Source organism: Cyprinodon variegatus, unplaced genomic scaffold (genome assembly GCF_000732505.1).
Source record: "Cyprinodon variegatus isolate N-32 unplaced genomic scaffold, C_variegatus-1.0 Scaffold1144, whole genome shotgun sequence".
NCBI classification, from domain to species: Eukaryota; Metazoa; Chordata; class Actinopteri; order Cyprinodontiformes; family Cyprinodontidae; genus Cyprinodon; species Cyprinodon variegatus.
In genome coordinates this window covers 127115-148439 of record NW_015151597.1, presented here as the reverse complement: position 1 = coordinate 148439, position 21325 = coordinate 127115, and the positions used below count along the sequence as shown (strand labels likewise).

Sequence of the window (21325 nt, the reverse complement as noted above, 5' to 3'; positions counted from 1 at the left end):
ACAGGTCAAACAGCTTTTATTTAGTTTCTTAAACCTAAAGCAATACAGTATTAAAATATGGAAACGTGTTCATTTTATAAGAGAATTGACCTTTTGCTTGGCTTAAGAACAGAGGTATGGGACAATAGGATTGAGGCTTGACTGAGACTTGAGATTAACTTTGCATCTAAATCAGATGCTTTGGTGGCTGAAACGCATTTGGTGTGAACACACCATTAAGTAGTTATTGAAACAAAAATATGATGAATACCTCACATTTTTATTAAATTCACCTCAAGTCGTCCCAGACTAATTTTTCTCCAGAATTGTCTTTGCAGCTAATTTATCTGGATGTTATTTTGCTGTTATGTAACTATCAAGGTTCTTTCACCAAAGGCTGTTGGCTTTAATTATTTAAAGATCAACTGCAGAGATTAATGTCAAATGTTATATTTAATTACAGAGAAGCTGAAAAGTCCTAAATCTGAAGCCACAGAAAGCTGTTAAATTCCTGTTGAAACAGTCTGTGTAGTTTCTTTTTTAGATCATGTGTAGCTGCTGTTTCTAGTTGGATTGTCGAGTTAGTTAATGCTGGGTCAAATTGCTTTACCTGTTTTGCAATTTATTTATTAGAGCCAACATTGTTCAATTAAACAATCATCCTTCCCAATATTGAAGCAACTCAGTTTTAGCCATACCTTGTCAGATTTGTTTTTTCTTTCTTGGATTTGTGTTTATTTTATTCTGAATATTTCCCAATTTGATTTTTTTTAACTTCCAGGAGAATCTGTTTATCAATAAACCAATTTTCATCATGTCTTTTGTTTTCATCCTGGTCTGCCATTATTATGTCTATTGTAATTGTTTGTTCATAAACTATGAAACTGAAATGTACAGATATTTTTTTAAATACACTTTCTCGTTCTTACAAAGCTCTCATCCACATGCAGAAAGGTTTTTGAAGGAAAAAAAATGTTGATCTTTTCTCATAAACAGGTAACAAGATTATTAACTGTAATGAGGCAGATACTCACTACTGTAATTAATGTTTTGCTGCTTCTCTTTGCATTTAGCTCACTTTGTCCTGAAGGTTTTTCCATAAAACTTAAAGTCTACACTGAAAAACTGATTGACTAAAAGAGAAGGACAGACAATTGAACAAAAAACATATTTCAAAATAGTTCTGTGAGGATCCTTTGCCACACTATGTTTAGCCAGGCTTTAGATCTTCGTTTAATTTGATTTGATTTGTTTTTCAGAAGATGAAAAGATTAACAGACTTGGGTTTGCTCTTACAAACCCCTAAATATAATTTAATGCTATTTCTCAGACCTGACTTCCCCAAGAACTGATTAAGTAATCTAACACTAACATATGAGGGAGGTGTTGGTATTCACCATAATAGTTCTTCCAGCTTTGTTCAACATTCTGAAGTAAAAAAAAAAAAACACTGCCAGTCACTTTGTAAATGAAGAGGTGAAACCAGCGACCAACAGACTGCATGATGTAGGAGACTTTCACCCACCGAAAGGCTTTCGTTTTTGCTGGCCAGTTGAATTTCAAGCCGAGCAAAAGCAGACGAACTTGGTGAAATTTTCGCAGGTTACGCTTTTGTGTGAACACACCTTAAGGGGGGCTGTTTCTGCCTTGTTTAGGGACTCAGCTGTGTAACAGCATCTTGACTTCAGCCACTGCTGCCATCTTGGTTCTTGGAAAAAAACAGAAAACAAACGAAAGCTATTCTATCTAGTCTCATAATTTTTGTTGATTACGGCCATAATTTAGCCAAACCTGGAAAGGTAGATACAAATTTTGCTGTAAGATCAATCCATGTGCTGGTTAGTGGCATACTTCAGAAGTGGATCAATAATCAACCATTTTCTGTCACGCTGTCTATGGGTGAGAGGCGGGGTACACCTTGGACAGGTCGCCAGTCCATCGGAGGCCAATAATCACTATTGCCTTAGTTATTTAATACAGTAGATCTCCCTTTACAACCACATCAATCCTAAGGAATACCATGGAAACTGTAAGCATCAAATCCTAAAGTCAAATCTCTATTGGCCTGATTTCCTCTGAAATTTTGCCTGCCCCCATGTTACACTGCTTACTCTATCTCCTCCCTGATTGAGGTGATAAACATTACGTCTCTCGGTTCCAATCGCATCAAACTTCACTGTATTTATAAAGTACTTTTGATGACCAAAGCGACGAAAGTGCTGAGCAGAATACAAAATACCAAGGTGCTGTAACAGAATGCATAACAACATTTGAAACACTACAAAGGCCAATAAAAGCACACAAAAATAAAATACAGTATAATTAAAGTAAATTACCAACCATGTGCTAAAATACTAATAAAAATAAGCAGATGCTAATGCCAACATCATCTCGCTTGGTGTCAAAGGCCAAGGCAAAGAAATGAGTTGTAATAGGAGTTTAAAGTCAGAAAGTAATGTAGAGTACAGAGTCGTCCCATTTCTCATTTTAGAACCTGCCACATCAAAATAACAACAGCTGCTGATAGGAGCAGCTGATCAACTGACCAACAGAACAGAGTAATATTTTGTAGACCTCTGTATTGAGTACAGAAATTAAATCCAACAGGACAAGAAAATTGCACTCCCCAGTCTATAGTTAAAAATATAACTATAAAACCTTTTAAAAGGGCTGTTTTGTTGCTGTGTAAGATTTTAACATCAGACTGGAAAATCTCTTAAATATCATGCTCCCCGAGAAGGCCATCAGCTGACCGGAAACCACTCTGGTACCATTTATATTCTATGGATACAAATGGCTGTACAACTCCTTAAAAACAGCTTTGAGCCATTAAAGGAACTAAGCTGTGACTTAATATATCTCCTCTGTTTTCATTATCATAACTTTGTTACCCCAAACATCTTTAGTTTAACTTCTGTTCAAGGTGTACCTTGACCAGCATTCTGGTTTTTTTTTTGTGTTTCTATTTTCCCTTATTCATTTGCAGAAGATAACAGTTCACACTGATGCTGTTTTTTTTTTTTCGTTGTTTTTTTTTTTGTTTGTTTTGTCTGGAGGTCTCTTTCTATTAAAAAGCAGCCTTTTCTTTCCAGTTTCCCTTCAAGCTAAAGACAAAATACTGATGCTGTCAGTTGTTTTCAGCTTCCAACTGGCAATATAATTTAAAACAGACTGTTTTATAGTATAGTAAAGATAAGGTTAGATTGTGTGTCATTAAATCTGAATTTGATTGATATTAATTGTATTCACTGTGTAAGTGGAAATAAATTATACCTGTTTTCTTCTTGATAGGTGCCTTGACAAGATATTTCTTGCGAATTATGGATATTATGAATGGAACTGAAAACAGATCTCTTATGTAGATTGCAGACTTAGATTATCCTGCTGGATTTGAACATTTATTCTGCATTCATGTTTCCCTCACATTTACAAGCTGTGTACGATCTACCACCGACTAGCAGGTCTACAGACTGGTGCTTCAAATCATGATGCTTTAGATGAATGTGTCTTTTTTGTCTCATCAGACATTAGAATATTAACCTTGAAATCACCAACATTATTTGGGATTAATTTGTAGAGCTATTTCATATGAAAACTTTTCAACATTCCTAAATATAATTTCTCTCCATGTAGAACTTGGGTAATGGATTTTGTATGCAGAGGCCTCTTAATCTGAGCCCTGTAGGCTTTTCATTTCTTCACAGGTGGTTTCTTTCACCAGTCTGCATTTTGCCTGTTTGGTTAGTGAAAACAGTCCGTCTGAGGCAGATTTAAAGGGCTTCTTTCAATTCTTAATGGTAGTTTGGGCAAACTGGAAATATATCTATAGCCATCTCATGAAACATATCTTCAATTATCCTTCATCTGAGTTGCTTACTGTTTTTTGTTTTGTTTTTTGTATTTTTTTGTATGTGACACTGTTGGTATCAAACGACCTCTGTTCAATTAGGATATGCTTGTTAAACTAGGTGAACATTTATTAAAATACTTATTTTAGGCTATATATTTAAAAAAAAAAATTAGATCAGTTTGGGACCATATTTTTCACTGAAACAAAAGTGTTTTTGTCTCTTTATGCATTTTTTGTAAAAAAAAAAAAAAAAAATTAAATTAAATACTAACAAGATACACTGATGAAGGTTAAAAAGACAAAACAGAAATACACCCAAGTGGATTGAATATATGTTGTATACTAAACATTGTCTTGATGGAAAAGTAATGCCTTTCATTTTATATACATATATTTTTTATCTCTGTTTTAAATGTTCTCAGATCTGCAGGCGACCACAATAAAAGCAAGAGTGTCGTGTCCAACATTGGAGACAGAGACGAGTGTGGCTCAAGAGTCTAGCATCTGTCATCAATGAATCCTCTTGTCTCTTCTTGTAATCCCTTTAGTTTTATTGAAGTTGTTTATGGCTTGTTTTAAAAACCTATACATGCATGCAACTTCATATAATTATCTCTGCATTGAGTAAAGGATTTCGGGGAGATTCTTTTCTCCCCTTCAAGCCTTAGTCATGTCTTGCTTAGCTGTGACGTGCAGACACACTGCAAAAAAGATCTAAAAATAAGACAAAATTTCATAAATTAAGTGTATTTACCCTTAATTTGAGCAGGTTAATAAGATGGTTTGCCAATGGAATGAGTATATCCACTCTTAAAGTAAGACAATTGGATATTATGCACTTGAACAATTGAACAACACTTGACAATGTAGCTGTTTTTTCTCATTTTATATGTAAATAATCTTGTTCCATTTGCAAAATGTCTTGCTTATCTCCTCAGTTCAAGAACAAATTAAATAGAGATAGAATTTTTTGTAGTGCAGAACATGTTTGGTCTCAATGCTGTATGTTTTACATTGCATGATTTCTTCCCTGTTGAAAGGGGCAAAACTGTCCATGCAAATACAACTCCATTTGTGTGACGCAGTATGACTGGATTCTGAAAAGAGGTGCCACACAGAAGCTTCCAGGCAAGTGGAGTTAGGCCGTAGCTGAACTGGTGACGTTCTCAAATCAAGTCAGATCAAGACATGTATTCCACAGGGCTGTCCCGACATGGTGGAAAGCCTAACCACAAGCCAAACAATAGAGGAATAGGAGTCGGCAGACATGGCCTGAGAGGGATGGGCTGCGCCACATTTCCACCAACCCTGTACTTAGAACTGCTATACGGATTTTATAATAAAAGGGTTCTCAGCTCCATACAAACACAGCTCCTTCCCTGTGAATAATGCTGAGGGGGAAAAAAGGCCTTTGTGTTTTCAGGCTGCATGTGGGCTGACTATTAACCCCTGTCTGATCACAAGACTAACCTCTGAGCACATTACAGAGCTTCTCAGTAGCTTGCACAGTCAGACCCTTGGAGACATAATGTTAAACCTTTGTTTTCATTTAACAAGTTTCAGATATTTTACTGATATGTAATATGAAGGGATAATTTGATAAAATAAGCATTGAATTCTTCACATAGTGCACTGAGTATTTGTTTCTTTTTAATTTGTTTTTTTTGCAAAGCATCATTCAGCAGTTGTGTTTTCTCTGCTCTTCCCAACACATCATTGTTAATATCGTGCTTCCATATTTATCTGTCATGTGTCATGACATATGTCAAGATCTATTTGTTACTTGAAAAATTTCTGTGGTTGCTGTAAAAAGCAGGGTTTTTTATGTGAGTCTGTGAGAAGATTAAAAAAATAAAATAATGTAAAAAATAAAATCTTAACATCTTTTCAAATTAAACGTGTTTTTCACAGATTTCTTTTCTTCTCTATACTGAAATTTTTACTCAGTAATTAAATTTAGCATTGCACACAGAGAGCTGTTTTAGAAATGTACACGAAACATTTGATTATCCGTATATTAGAGTATTTTTAAAACAAACAAAAAGAGAAGTTTAACAAAACAAATTACTTTCTCGACCTCAACCTCCGTTTTTTTTACGGAAGAGGATTAGGGCCATCAAAAAAAATTAAAAAGCTGAACTGTTTTTTTTTTTTATGTATTTCACATTAATATGGGACTTTTTTCCCCTCAGAATTCTGACTGTTTTGTCAGAATTCTGAATTTTTTCTCAAAATTCTTATTTAACTCTCAGAATTCTGACTTTAATCTCAGAATTCTGACTTTTTTTTTAATTCTGACCTTTTTCTCAGAATTCTGAGTTCTTTCCCATATTAAACTGAAATAAAAGAAAACTTTTTTTATTTTGTCAGTGGCCCTAATCCTCTTTCGTAGTACGTTTTATGCATGTGGGGGAAAAAATACACAACTGGTTTTGTTAATTACACAATACTGACATCAAGCGGTGACTATTTTCAATTGCAAGAATAAAATCTGTTTTTTTACTTCCGGGTTCTGCGTCAGCCTAAGTGGTCCACGTCCTACAACCCAAGCAGTTGCTGGTTACCGGTATTTACTTTCCTGGCTGGTTTTAGCTTTTTCTCGTCATGTATCACCAGCCTGTGCTGAAGAACAGGCGCACTCTCTTGGAGAGAGCAGAGAAGTTTATATCTGATGTTTATTTCACTGACTGCAACCTGAGAGGACGGTAAGGCTTTGTTCATTGAGCTGCACGGCGCAAACTGTCAGTGCATAATCACAACAGTCTGTTTATGTATAGAGACTTGGACGTTTTTACATCTCCTAGACCTCATAATAAAAATACATCTTAGAAATATAGCTTTTGTTGTTGTTGTGAGAAATCAGTGTAAGTACTCCACACAACAAAAATATTTTGGCTATATACATATATCTAAAACAGTAGTTGTAGATGTTTGTTTTTAAGCATTTGTTTACATAGAGTCACCTGCAGGTTGCATATCCAAAGAACCTCCTTATACTGGAGCTTTAGCTGCAGGACTTTTTAGAACTCTTATCAGCTCTGCACATTGGGTCATTCTCAGTCAGGTTCCAGTTTCCCAGTTTCTGGTGAAGAAAATTCACACAGCATGATACTACCTCCTCCATGCTTTCACTATGGAGATGGTTCACCCAGTGAATATTCAGCGTTTGTTTTTTGCCAAGTCTTGCATATTAATTATACATTTCACATTTGGTCTCAGTAGAGCAACTCACAGTCCCCTATTTGTTTCCTTTTTTTTTTGGAGGGGGTGAGGGTGTGGGTTGCTAGTCCTTAATAGGTTTTCATTCATACATTTTTTTAGAATTATGAATTAAACAGTGTTCTTTTCAGACATTTAGATTTAATAATGCAAATTTTAAAGTGATTTGACTTTAAGTTATAGTGTCTGAGTGAGTGGGAAAAAAATGCATGCTTCCCAGTATTGCTTTCTGTAAAAAAAGAAATGTAGTACTTTTTATCAAATCTTTATCAAATGTATATGGAGTTTTTTGCTTGCAATGTCACAAACAGTAAAATGAAAAGATTGTAGGAATACTTTGACACACCTCTATAGTGTATTGTGCTTTTATTTTATGAATTATATTATTTATATAATATTATTATATATTTACAGGCTGTATGGTGAATCTTGTGCGCTGGAAGCCATCAGCTTCTTCCTGTCTCAGAGAAGAATCCCCTTTGCCGAGGCCTCCAAGCAGAACTTTGTACCTTATAAAGTCGGTGATACATTTGGACCTACGTAAGTGATGCATACACTGAGTTCCTTTTAGTTTCTTTTTAGAGTATAATCTTTTAAACTCTGTAAATCCAGAACTAAATAAAATTTGAATGCTTTTTAAGATGGTGGACTTGCTGGTTTAAAGTGTCCCTGACAATCCCTGAATCCTGGAGAGGGAAAGAGGTTCATCTGCTTTGGGAGAGCGATGGGGAAGGAATGGTTTGGAGAGATGGGGAGCCAGTTCAGGTAATGTGTATATTGTGTGTGTATATATATATATATATATATATATATATGTATATGTGTGTGTGTATATATCATGTATGAAACACCATTTGTACTTACAGGGATTAACTAAAGAGGGTGAAAAGACAAGTTACGTCTTGTCTTACTGTTTGAAAGATGAGGAGCCCCACAGGTCAGTACAATTATCTTCTGCTGAATCAAAACAAAACTATGGCAATATATTTTGTATTAAAGGAAGAGCATTTAAAAGTAAAAAGCACAGCATCGTCCAAAGCAATTAGAAACAACCAAACAGACTCAACAGATAGGTGTAGTGACGGACTCAGACCCAGAAATTCAGAGGCACATAAAGACAGTAGGTGCGTTTCCATCAGCTTTTTTTAATGCGTATTTTGAAGTATTGCATTATAACATGTCCAGGAATAAAGGACTTATATCTCAGCTGGACCTTGAGAAACAATTTCATGCCTTCCGCTGTAGTAGAATCGATTACTGCTGCAGAGTCTACTCGGGTCTTTCTAGATGTCAGTCAGACATCAGCAGTTGGTCTAGAATAATGCTGCCCAATTCCTCACTATTCATATTGAGAAAGTGGAGCACATCAGCCCAATTCGGAACTTGTTATCCTGGTTCTCTGCATATCAGATAAAAGACTTTCAAATAATTTTATCAGTCTTTAAATTATTGAATATCTTAGCTCATTAGTCAGGGTATCAACCATCCAGACCTTTCAGATCGTCTGGCTCTAATCTACTCTGCAAACCCGGAACAAAACATTGAGAAGCAGCTTTTAGTTTAAATGCTCCACTAATCTGAAACAAAGTCCTAGAAAACTGTAAAAGTCATGAAACCCTGTGTTGTTTAATTTGTTGAGAGTGGCCTTTGACTGTGTTATCTAAACATTATTAGTTTAAGTTTCTATTCCAACTTTCCTTCATAACAAATGTTTTATCTTAATTTATTGTCTTGAAATCTACTTTTGCCCAGTCTGTTTTCCCATTATGTACAGCACTTTGAATTGTCTTTCTACTGAAATGTGCTGTATAAATAGACTGAACTTGCTGGAAGTACTTTTTTTCTGCAATTATTTGACTTATTTCATATCCCCATCTTTCCTAAAAAGCATCAGCCTGTATGTGGAAGTAGCCTGTAATGGGCTTTTCGGCGCTGGTCAAGGATCCATGATTGCAGCTCCTGACCCAAGCAGGATGTTTTCTGTACAGAAAGCAGAGTTGGTAATATTCAACCGGGATGTGCAGAAGCTGTTGACTGAGTTTGAGATGCTTGTTGACATTGTCAAGGTACCATAACGTAAAACAATGTGTGATCATTTATCAGTAAGATGAGGAGATGATGCTTTATAAGGAGTAACCTGAAATTCTGGGCATCTTTTAAACAGGAGTTAGGCGAGGGGGAGCAGCGGGGCTACCAGGCGCTCTTCACTGCTAATGAGATGGTGAACCTCTGTGACCCGTTTGATCCCAGCTCCTTCTCCAAAGCTCACAGTCTGGCCCACAAGTTCTTTAACCAGCGGAACGGAGAAAGCCAGCACACTGTCCACGCTATGGGTCACTGCCACATAGATTCAGGTCTTTATTTATTGAATCTCTCCTATTACTTTTCAAACAATCCAGTGAAATTGTTCTGACCTACTGCTGTCAATCTTTTTGGTTTAACCACATTTTCTAAAAAAAAAAAAAGGTACTATGTCATTTTTTTCAGAAGTAAGGAAGCTTTTAAACTCACTTAATACAAGATGTAATCAAGAATAGGCTAAAAACTCTGTTTAGGTCAAACTCTTTCCATCTGAAAAAATACTCCCTTTCTTTAAGCTACAGTTTATTTCTTTTGCATTTGCTCAATGAAAGAATATGCTGTGTTCACTGTAGTATTTGCAAACTTTGCAGAAAGTTTTGCTGCAGAAGCATATACGGCTGTTTAACACCCTGTTGTGCAACTCAAGATAACCTTTTTTTTATTGCTTTACAAGGCTTTACCTGCACACAGAGGTGTGTTAGAATATTTTAACAAAGCCATACTTTACTATACTAAAACAAAAAATTATAGTATTCATTGTTATGTTGAGAAATCATTCCCAAGTTGCTAAAATACTTTTTTTTTCTTTAACAATGCTTTCTCTGCCTTACTTCAATAAGATAACATTTCCTGGAGGCTCTGTTTAAACACAAAACTCTTGTGATTTCTTGAAACATACATTAGTTGATATTTTTTACAAATATACATTTCAATAAATTAAAATATTCATCGGTTTCAGATTAAAATTTCATATAAATATACTTTTAACATAATTTGAATTAACTGAGCTTCACCTGTACATTTTTAAGGATAATTTTAAAGCTATAATTTGTATTATGTTAGATTAAAAAAACATTTTATATGTATGAACAATCATTATTATGTACCTTTTTATTAACATTTACTTTTATTAACATATTGTTTATTCTAACTGAATACAAAGTGTTCTAAAGTTGTGTACTAAAACATTGCTTTATCTAAATTTATGTTTTGTCTCGTGAATCTTTTTTTTTCCTATACTAAAATGCTTTATTTTATTTTCTTTGTATATAAAATCTAACAGAAAATGCAGATTTCCAGTGAATGAATTCTAATATTTGTGTTTCCGTGTTCTTAGCCTGGCTCTGGCCTTACGAGGAGACCATTCGGAAATGTGGCCGAAGCTGGGTGACGGCCATCGGCTTAATGGAGAAGGACCCAGAGTTTGTCTTCACTTGTTCTCAGGTTGGTTCTAGCTAAAAAATGTATTAATTTTTTTTTAATGTTCCTTATATATGTGATTGACTCCAGTTTTCCCCCTTTTCTTTGCCTCAGGCCCAGCAGTTCCACTGGGTAAAGAGCTGGTATCCAGGACTTTACTCCAAAATTCAGGACTATGTGAAGAAAGGCCAGTTCATTCCAGTTGGAGGAACATGGGTGGAAATGGTAAACCTAACCTCACAGAACCAAACAGTAGTAGGCATTTTAAAATTAGCTGCTTCAGTTTAACCCGTTCATTAACCTAAGATCTCTAATTTTCAGCTGTTTCCAGGGTTATAAATCACAATACTTATGTTATCTATTAACCCAATCAACTAATTAAAAGTGAATTTATTTTAATAACTCAGTTCACTAATTGAGACACATTATTGGATTAATTACACACAGAACAATGTTTTCAAGCCCTTATTTCTCCTAATTATAATGGTTCTCCATTATAAAAAGATTCAGTTAAGATAAAATTATTACATTAGACAAATAAAAAAGCGACAACATTTTGAACATGAACTCACTCTTTGGAGGGATTTAATAGTAGGCTTTCATGAACTTAGTAGGCCTTGACTTCACCACACAGCATAATGACAGCTTGTGAGAAAAGATTCTTGCAAAATTCTGAAAAGCTCTGTTACTCTGATCCCCACGGTCAGAAAATCAGCATGCAAATTTCTTTTTGATTGTATAAATGCACATCAATAATGTAGCAGTAAAACTATCTTTGAGATTGTCTGCAGCTTAAAGACTAAAGATAAAGTTGCAGGTTGAGGGACAGGACATATGAGTAATCATTATACTCAGCCAACATCAGCAATCAGGCCTAAGAAAAACCAAGAAAAAAACCAAGAAAAAACAGCAATCATGCAACTTTCAGTTGATAAAAGTCAGCATTATTTTAACAGCTTCAGTCACCTTCCTGGTCTGGTTGTTGACTTTGCACCGGTTAACAATTTTTGCCGTGTTACATGTTTTTATTTCCAAAGATTTCATCCATGTTTGATTAATTGAAGCTTCCCACTTTTAAGACTCTTAGGTTTTGGCCCTATGATATGATGATACGTGACCTTTCAAATTAAAGTCTACTGACAGTTCTGTATTTTTCTTGAAGGATGGCAATTTGCCCTCAGGTGAGTCCATGGTTCGTCAGTTCCTGGAAGGCCAACGCTTCTTTAATCAGGAGTTTGGAGTCTATTGCAAAGAGGTAGAATTCTTCAAAAATACTAACACTTAATGCGACCCCTGTTAAACATGTTGATAATCATCATTATTAATGTTTTTATTAATAAGTTATCATATCTGCTCAATGTTCTGCAGTTTTGGCTTCCAGATACGTTTGGCTATTCTGCCCAGCTGCCACAAATCATGCAGCAATGTGGTATTTCCAATTTTCTGACGCAGAAACTGAGCTGGAATTTGGTCAATACCTTTCCTGTACGTACTTCGCATATGGTTTACAGTTACGGTTACATTTTTATCAGAGTGACTTTACTGTTTTTTTGTTTTACTTTCATCTTCAAAAGCACAACACATTTTTCTGGGAAGGTCTGGATGGCTCCAAAGTTTTGACTCACTTCCCACCAGGAAATTCGTATGAAATGAAAGGAAAGATTGAAGATGTGAGAGAAATAATACAGTGTATAAAGGTATAACTAATGCTGACAGTGGGTGGAGGATGTCTAAAACTCACTTATGTGCTTTTCTCCACCCATAGCTAGTGAAAACTGTGAAGAATAACAAAGATAAAGGGCGTGCCAATCACAGCGCGGCATTGTTTGGTTTCGGAGATGGGGGCGGCGGCCCTACACAGCTGATGCTAGACAGGCTCCGCCTTGTCCGGGACACAGATGGACTTCCCAGGTGGGTCTGTGTATTTATTTTACATCAATGTTGTAATTTACAGCAACTGGGCCCAGATCAGGAGGGTGGTGTTTATACGAGGATATGAGGCATGTCTGACAAATGTAATTGTCTGCAAATGTCGTCATGTTAAGTTATAGTGAATTAAATTTACGTATGAGGCTGTATTACTCATCTCATGTCCTGCTGTGGCCTTTCCCAGGGTCCAGATGTCCAGTCCTACAAAGCTTTTCTCAGAGCTTCAAGCTGACTCAGGCCTTTTGTGTACTTGGTCCGGAGAGCTCTTTCTGGAGCTGCACAATGGGACCTACACCACACAGGCCCAGGTAGTGCCAGACCACAAAGCTTTTATTTTTATTATCCTTTTGCAGACGGAAGAGTCTTTGAGTCTAAACCTTGATGACATTATCCTGCAGTTGGAAAAAATAGTCCGAAGCATTTCTGCATCAAAGCTAATGAATCTGTTAGCTGAATCTTGCATGCAAGTTAAAAACTGCCCCGCTGTGTGTGTGTGCTTCTAGCCTGTCTTTATTATCTGCAGATTAAACGAGAGAATCGCCAGTGTGAGGCTCTGCTTCATGATGTCGAGGCAGCCTGCAGTTTGGCCCTCTGCAGAAACAGGACGTTTCTGTACCCTGCAGAAAAACTGCAGCAACTCTGGAGGTAAAAATGGAAAGAAAAGCTCAGTCAGAAAAATGATAAAAAACACTGGTTGTTGTTTTTTTTTTATGTTTTATTGTCCCACCCCTACCCACTGTTTTACAGGCTGCTCCTTTTGAACCAGTTCCATGATGTCATTCCTGGTAGCTGCATACAGATGGTTGTGGAAGATGCTCTTAATTATTATAAAGGTAAGGTGTTTTGGATAGCAGCTTTCAGTTTGAAATGAAGCCCTTTCTTGGGCATAATATTTCTACATCCTGTTTCAGATATCAGAAACGATGGAGGTGTTCTCCTGCGGGACGCATTTGAAGCCTTGGAGACAAAGGGCGGCTCTCCGGGGGTCTTCAACTCTCTGCCCTGGGAGAGATGTGAAGTCATTCAGGTTGCAGACGTCACAGGCAAACCTGAGCTAGGTAAGCTCCATACTATCCTTAATATTGGGGATGTTTCGGTTGAATGGTAACGTCATGCTCTGCGGTTCTCCAGCTCTGGTTCAAGCTCCCAGTGTTGGTTTGGCTCCAGTTAAAGCGACACAGCCTGAGACCCCAGTCTCTGTCGCTCTTCAGGTATTTGAGTCAAAGAAATTTATACCAGTGCTGTTCAAATTTTATTTTCATAGCTGAGCTTTTTTTTTTTTTTTTGTTTACAGGCTGACGGTACTGTCCTCATGGGGAATGGCATTTTACAGGCAGTCATCTGCAAAGATGGCACACTGGCTTCCCTCCACTTAATAAGTGCAAATAGGTGAAGTTAGAGCAAAAGTAAATTATTTTAACGTCATCTGGTGGCCTATCTAATAATTACTTCTGACTCTTAGGGAAACAATATCTGATGGCTGCGTTGGAAACCAGTTTGTCATATTTGATGATGTGCCGCTGTACTGGGATGCCTGGGATGTGATGGACTACCATCTTCAGACAAGGTCTCATTATTCACACATTAGTCATTATTACACACATTATTTATTGGTTTAGAAAAGGGATAAAAATGAAAACCAATAAAAAGTACTCCTCAGGAAGCCGGTACTGGAGGTGGTGCAGCCTGTCCAGGTGGTGTCCTCAGGGGGGGTCAGAGGCAGCGTCAGCTTCACCCTGAGGATCAGTGATAAAAGCACTGTCACACAGGAGATCATCATGGATGCCTTGTGTCCCTACATTAAGTTCAACACAAAGGTACTCTGAGATCTAACATAGCTTTTGTGATTTTACTCTGTTTATTTATGAAAGAAACAAAAAATCCATCTGTGTGATTTTTAAGGTTCAGTGGGAAGAATCCCACAAGTTTCTCAAAGTTGAGTTTCCTGTGGGAGTACGAAGCCCGACTGCTACGTATGAGATTCAGTTTGGTCATCTGCAGAGACCCACGCACTGGAACACGTCGTGGGACTGGGCAAGGTTTGAGGTACGAAGTGTTACTCAGCAATTCCTCTTCTTTAACAGCTTTGGGACTTTTTTTTACTGTGTTTTCTGACTAAGGTTTGGGGTCACAAATGGGCAGATCTGTCTGAGCACAACTTTGGCGTGGCGCTTCTGAATGACTGTAAATACGGTTATTCCATCCATAAAAACACAATGACTCTGTCCCTGTAAGCTTTTCCTGTTCCTAGAATACATGAAACACCATCTTGGTCAGATTTCTGTTTGTAATTTTCATTTTTATGATCCTTCAGCCTGAGATCACCGAAGGCCCCAGATACTACTGCCGACATGGGGAATCATCAGTTCACCTACGCCATCATGCCCCACTCACGTAGGGTTGGTTTGGTTTTGATCTGTTACAAGCTAGACAGACTCATTAAACACATATTTATGTTATCTTTTAGCATCCTTCCAGGATGCTTCTGTCATTCAGTGTGCTTATAACCTAAACTACCCTCTGAGGCCGATCCAGTGCCGTCCTGACTCTGTACCCTGGAGTGCCTTCTCAGTCAGTCCGTTAGCAATTGTACTGGAGACAATCAAACAGGTATTGCATTTACAAGCCATGCTCAGTTTTATGTGAAATCTGTTGAGACTGGGGAACATGGCACCAGCTTTTAAAACCACAAACTTTGATGATTAAGGATCTCCTGTGATAGACCAACACAATATCGGGCACAATTGTGAGTTGGAAGGAAAAGGATGCACAATTTAAAAAAAACTTCTATTAAATTTAGATCTGAAAATATGGGCAAGAATTTAAGATCAGCCCCCTTTATTGCCGCCTGCCTCCATAAATCCCTTACATATTGATTAGTCAGTCTGCATGTAATTCAACCTCTGTATAAAGTTAACTCTGTAAAGGCCTGAAAGGTTTCTTAGTGATTCAAAATTTGAGAATTTTATAGTCATTTAGAAGTGGAGAGAGTTTAACTTAACTGTAGCCTTAGCTGAAAGGCTATGTGAAGAGTTATTAGACCATAGTTACTGTGGAGGAGCAGCAGAGGGCCCCGGTTTCAGTGGGAGATACTTTATTCAGATACTCCAAACAATCTTTTATCTAAGAGGAAAGTCATTTTTTACAGCTAAAGTTTGAGAATTTCAATTTGTATTGTGCCTCAAATCCAGCAGAGAGCACTGGTCATATTTAGTACCTGCAGATTAGAATAAAAGTAAACTTTTAAAGCTGTTTGGAAAAGGCATTCAGAAAAAAATGTCTCACTTTCTCTCTCAAGCCAGTAAGAATTGCTAATCAGGTTCAATGAAAAAAACAAAAATCCCTTTATTTTTAAAAACTGTATAAAAATGTTTACTAAACTATTTTGCATGATGAGATTAACAAAATAACCAAATCTTACCTGTGGTGCCACTACATGGGATTTTAAGACCAGGTGGTGAAAACGCTCTTAATTTCAATCTGTTAATATCTCCAACTTCAAATGTAAAGCAGTAAAATTTAGAGGCAATAATGGACCTCATATAAACCAGTAATTCAGTCCTATAGTGTAAAAATCTTTTATGATACATAAAAGAAACCGGCCCTCTTGTTTCTGAAATACTTGTCAACATTTTTTTGTTTTTTATATTTTATACCCAGTGCAATTACTATATATATATATATATATATATATATATATATATATATATATATATATATATATATATATATATAAAAACACCCATTTAATACCATGGGCAATAAGGAATGGGAAATAAGAGACTTCAGCTAAAATATATATATATATATATATATATATATATATATATATAATATATATGGATGCACTTTGTATCCTGTATATACCCCCATGCACATTTTGAGCCGATGTAATGAGTACATTTCTCCATTGTGAGATCAATAAAGTCAATCAGTCCAATGCTTTGAAAATGGCTATTAAGCTGATTATACTGAAATACCTCTGGCTAAGGATTCCTATCTATGTTCTATTTGCTCAGTTTAAACTCCAGGTCTTTTTAGTCAAGAATTTGGGAGGAGACTCTAAAAGGGATCCCGATTCATCTAGTCAGTCTGTGTTTTATTTTATTTTTTTGCAAAGCTGCTCGACACACCTTAAAAACACATGTAATTGTATTTCAGCAATTAGTTGTACTCTGTAGTGTCTCTCAGGGTGATAAAAATGCCGTTAGAGGTTATATAAAGGAGTATAAATATGATTAAATGCCTTTTAAGTGTAATTTTCCTTACTAGGCAGAGGATGGAAAAGGTAAACTTATCCTTCGTCTTTACGAGTCGCATGGGAGCAGCGTTAGTGCGATTCTGCGAAGCCACTTTCCAGTGAAGGAAGCCTGGCAGTAAGTGCTTCTATTTTTATCTCACATTATGATTCTACTTGCATTTTTTCTAAGAACAAAGCTATTTCTTTCAGTTGCGATTTCTTGGAGAGGAAAGACCCCACCCGGCCAGCACGCATCACATCTGAGGGGATCTCTCTGACCTTCCAACCCTTTCAAATTGTGACACTTCAGATCAGTTTGTGATTGCTGTCCACCAATGATTCAGGGTTTAGAAATTGGACATATTTGGTGTAGAATGATGTGACAACTTTGCAATAAATAAATGCTTTTGTAAAAAAGGTTTATTTGGTTTAAAAAAAAAACATTTTTGAAGAGTAAAATTCCTTCGTGGATCGGTTTGATTGAAACTTTATTTGCTGTTTTTTCTGGTTGCTCTCCCACTTCGTGTCTCTCTGCCTGCAAAAACAAGTATGGAGAGTAGTTTTCACACACTACAGTATTTTACTAAAACTAATCTTTTTTATATTAGTTGATATTTTCTCAGGTGTTTACCTCCAGGAGGTTGTGCACTGCTGCTTTTCCTTTCGCGTGTGCTTTCTCTGGTTTTCCTCTGTTGGATACCTTCCTGCTTCTTTTCGGCATTTCCTTTCTTTGATACAGTGTCCTTCACATGTACAGTTTCCTTTTTTGGCATTTCCTTTTTCACCGCCCTCCTTTTCATTGTGCTCTCCATCACACTTTTGGTCACCTGAAACAAATATTGGGTTACTAAAAGCTATACACTTTAAATTTTGTCTAATAAAAACAACTTACCTTTTTCTTGGCTGTATAATCATGGTCATCGCCTTTCTTTGCCCTCTTTTTTGCCTTGGGTGATTTTGAGTCTGGTGAGGTGAAACAAAGAGCTGGTTAAAACAAAAACTTGAAGCTCACTTACACCTTTGTGATATCCAGCAATTATAGATGTTACAAAAATATTTTTGCTTATATGCTAGAGCATTCTGGATTTGTAAAACACATAATGTGACCGCACATTTAAAAAATAAATAGCTTACTGTCCGGAAGAAATCAATTATCGGAAACATTTTTATAATCTCTTAAGCACAGATTTTACTTTCGAAAAAGGATTTCCCTTAGTTCCAAACTTCTGCTGCAGACGACAGATAAGCTTTGCAGGGTGGCGTCCTGTTATGCAACAATTTCTTGTTTTTACTTTTCATGCCTGAGGTCCTGTTTGGAGGTTGTGTTAGTGAGTTCATTTTCCTTCTGTCAAGATTTTCTCTCTCTCATGTTTAAAAGTCTTCAGCGTCGTCCTAAAGAAATACTTCTTTTTAAAACTACTATCCCAAATGATGGAAAAAAAGCAGGCGTCTACCTCAGTGTTTACTGGAAAATAAATAATTGCAATCTGTCCTTCATGCAGCCAGATAAGAGTGAACGTTAAAGTGGTTGAACAATGAATGTAAACAATGAAATTACAGCCTACAAAGGACCTTGAACAATCAAAAGAAACAGACTGCAGCTTGAGTCTGAATTTCGGGAGCAACCAGACACAGGTTTATACAAAGAAAGAATGCATTGTTCTGTGGAGCAAATCAAGGTCTCAGATTCTAGACAGAGAGTGAAGAGGCACCGAATCCAATCTACTGAAGGTGAAGGCTGAATTTCTCTCAGTCACTGAAGAATACAGGAGTCATGCCAGCTGCTCCAAAGTCAGCACAGCACTTCTCTGATGACTCTGCTGAGCCACAGACTAATTGCCTCCTTTCCAGACTGCAATGAGGCAGCAATTTAGTGCTAATGTAGCTCCAACTTCAATTGATGCCATTCACTTTACTGAGGAGGCTGACATCTCTGGATTACCAATTGTTTCTTTGTGCATTGTTTGGCTTTATTTGATATTATAACGATCAGAGAAAGAAAACCATTAACAAACAAAACACTTTTAATGATCTCTGTGTGTTTACCTTCTTGAGATAATTAGCTGAAATCATTTATTTTTTTTGATGACATTCAGAGGAACCTAGATGTTCCTGTTTTACCATCTTCGAGGTTCTGCGTGTAGATGCTCTTAAGTTTAAGACCAGAAGATTTACACCAGGGGTAACCAATTAAAAATCAGCAGGATCCAAATAAAGAAAATCAACAACCAGTAAAGGTGACATTTCTAATTATAATCTGTTATTTTAAACAGAATTTAAGACTGAAATAAAATTAGGTTTTTATACATCCATGTTATAAATTGACTTTTTAAATAAAAAAAATATAAAATAGAACATTTTCCCATTTTAAAATCTAAAGTGTTTTTCAAATTAGAGAACAACAATCGTTCAGTTTGGTATATAGACAATTTCCTGATTCACATATTTTATAAAACACCTGACCTGACCATTTGTTTTTGTTTTTTTTCTTTTTTATGGCTTAATAAGAGAAGTGAGCTTTAGGCTGACCTTCAAGGCTTTAAACCTGATTGGCTAAAAAGCCATCGTCAAGCACATATCGAGGTGCTCATTTGGGAGCCTGGATCAATACTTATTATTGATTCTGTTCATGGTGGAGAATCCTGCTTTACAGCAGCAGGTTGAGCCAGACGTACTCAAAATGTGCAGGGTCATCTTAGAGCACGCCATTTCACTTTTCTTTCACCAGTTCAGAGTTCTACCAACAGTCCACACTTTTTCTGCTTTCTTTTTGTCATCATATTCTCCTTCTTTCCCATTGCCTGACTTGCCACAGGTTTGCATGATCTGTATAAAAGTGGCTGGCAGCAGTGACCCAGACTAACACAGCTCATTGGCTAATTTGTATCACATGTGGCCTGGTCCTGGATGCTCCGGAAGGCTTTCATATTAACGGGAGAAGTGCTGGATGTAAAGTTAGACAATGTCGATGGACAACATGCGGTAATTTATAGATGTTTTAAATGAGATTGGGTCTGGAGTAGCCAGCAGGTGGATCTGGATCCAGACAGCAGTCTGCTAATCTGTGACCTCTTATTTAGAGGGACGCTGAATTCCCCTTTTGGGAGTGTTTTCATAATAATATTGCAAAGTTAAGGCCATGGCTCGATCGGAATGGGGCAAATCAGTAAGGACACTTAATCCAACGATTGATTCTGTCATTGGTTACCATGATAAGAGCTGTGCGAATAGGGCTGTCAGTAAGGAAGGAGGTAGAAGAGGGAGCAGAAGGCTTCTTATCAATAGTTCATTTCACAGAAGGACCTCCTCAAGTTGCTTTATAGCAGGCATCCCCAAAGTCGGTCCTCGAGGGCCGCTGTTCTGCAGGTTTTAGAGGTTTCTCTGCTTTAGCACAGCTGATTCTGATGATGCAGTTCAGCAAAAGATTGTTAATCAACTATCAATGTAAATCAGCTGTACTGGAGCAGGGAAACCTCTAAAACCTGTAGGACAGCAGCCCTCGAGACCAACTTTGGGGATGCCTGCTTTATAGGATCTATATGAACTCCCACAATCCTTTGTGAGATAAGACAGCCCTGCTCATAGAATTTAAAAAACATACAGTATTTTGTCAAATGCACTTGAGAGAAACATGCAAATCTGTCATGTTTTGGAATTTGTGACGAGAGCTTCAGGTGTCTGCCTGATTTGTGCAAATTATTAGCCATCAGCCCGTGTTTCCTGTCACTCAACCGGTACACTTGTAACTGCAGACTCATTCTAATAATCAGAAAGGTACAAGGTGATTTTGGAAATGAAACTTTCCATATTTTTTTCAGTGATGAAATTAAGAGAATTTTTCCAATAATTGCTCCATTTATCTTTTTGATATATGTTTAACTAAGCCAAAATACTCCTTTCCTACAGGGTTTGCTCATGCATGCAGTTTACTTACCTTTGGGTGCCATAGGCCCTGGGTCTCCCTGGAACAAATTAGAATCTTTACTTTTATTATCAGTAGATACTTAAAAATAGATTAGAGATTTGTTTTATTTACTCACTTTAAACCACATTGTTCTGCCATTGTGGTCCCGAACTGATTTCATTCCATCCACATAGTAACACTGCAGCCACGCCTGGAAGGCAGAGTAGTCCACCTTCTCAGGGTCGTAGCCCTTACCACCTAATAAAACAACATTTCTCATTCATTAAGGGTTTAATCAGGGTTTTAAGCAGAGGAAATTAATAGGAAATTAAATGGGACCCACCTAGGCTGACCACCTCTAAAGGAACTGTATGACAGAGTCTGAGCAGGTCACCCATTCCCTGTGTTTTCCCTTTCATTTTAGCTCTGTCTGGGATCTTTCAGGCAGAATAAATATAATGTAAGAATAAACAATGCTGAAGTTTGTTTGGAGGAAAGAGGCAGGCTTTTTTCCTCCCTTTTACCTCTGTCTTTGTAGGCTCCTTTTTCAAAGGCTTCTTGTTCTCAAATTCATCCTCCAACTCAAGGCCTTCCAGTGCATCCCGTGCACACAGAAATGGTGGGATATTCAACCTAAGACAAAAAGGAAAAAAACGGCGCTTTGTTTGACAAACAGAACTCTTTCACACACTGATATAAGCTG

General features: G+C 37.0%; 2 protein-coding genes across 2 annotated transcripts in view; one reads left to right on the top strand and one right to left on the bottom strand.

Moving 5' to 3' along the window:
* The first annotated feature begins 6359 nt into the window (after positions 1 to 6359).
* man2c1 (mannosidase, alpha, class 2C, member 1) lies at positions 6360 to 17098 on the top strand. The gene is made up of 26 exons (XM_015400762.1): positions 6360 to 6534; positions 7463 to 7588; positions 7690 to 7813; positions 7915 to 7985; positions 8937 to 9114; positions 9213 to 9402; positions 10467 to 10573; positions 10664 to 10774; positions 11712 to 11804; positions 11918 to 12034; positions 12124 to 12219; positions 12315 to 12460; positions 12663 to 12786; positions 13002 to 13123; positions 13226 to 13311; positions 13390 to 13536; positions 13610 to 13689; positions 13773 to 13867; positions 13941 to 14045; positions 14139 to 14295; positions 14381 to 14524; positions 14599 to 14708; positions 14793 to 14872; positions 14946 to 15088; positions 16751 to 16854; positions 16929 to 17098. Exons 1-26 carry the CDS (start codon positions 6434 to 6436, stop codon positions 17038 to 17040), a joined length of 3069 nt encoding a protein of 1022 aa, XP_015256248.1. The 5' UTR covers positions 6360 to 6433; the 3' UTR covers positions 17041 to 17098.
* Positions 17056 to 21325, bottom strand: part of neil1 (nei-like DNA glycosylase 1) — a 6816-nt gene continuing 2546 nt past the window's right edge. The window contains exons 2-8 of the mRNA XM_015400758.1: positions 21147 to 21281; positions 20966 to 21059; positions 20759 to 20880; positions 20653 to 20680; positions 17611 to 17681; positions 17350 to 17545; positions 17056 to 17253 (exon numbers count right to left, since the gene is read on the bottom strand). Coding sequence (XP_015256244.1) covers positions 17207 to 17253; positions 17350 to 17545; positions 17611 to 17681; positions 20653 to 20680; positions 20759 to 20880; positions 20966 to 21059; positions 21147 to 21281 — 693 coding nt within the window. The 3' untranslated portion in view covers positions 17056 to 17206. The remainder of the gene's footprint in view (positions 17254 to 17349; positions 17546 to 17610; positions 17682 to 20652; positions 20681 to 20758; positions 20881 to 20965; positions 21060 to 21146; positions 21282 to 21325) is intronic.

Bases quoted from the DNA above. Each gene is read 5' to 3' on its own strand.
- man2c1 (XM_015400762.1), top strand. From the start codon at position 6,434: ATGTATCACCAGCCTGTGCTGAAGAACAGGCGCACTCTCTTGGAGAGA. The intron at 9,403-10,466 runs GTCTTTATTTAT...CCGTGTTCTTAG, and splicing joins TCACTGCCACATAGATTCAG to CCTGGCTCTGGCCTTACGAG. The intron at 12,220-12,314 runs GTGAGAGAAATA...CTCCACCCATAG, and splicing joins TGAAAGGAAAGATTGAAGAT to CTAGTGAAAACTGTGAAGAA.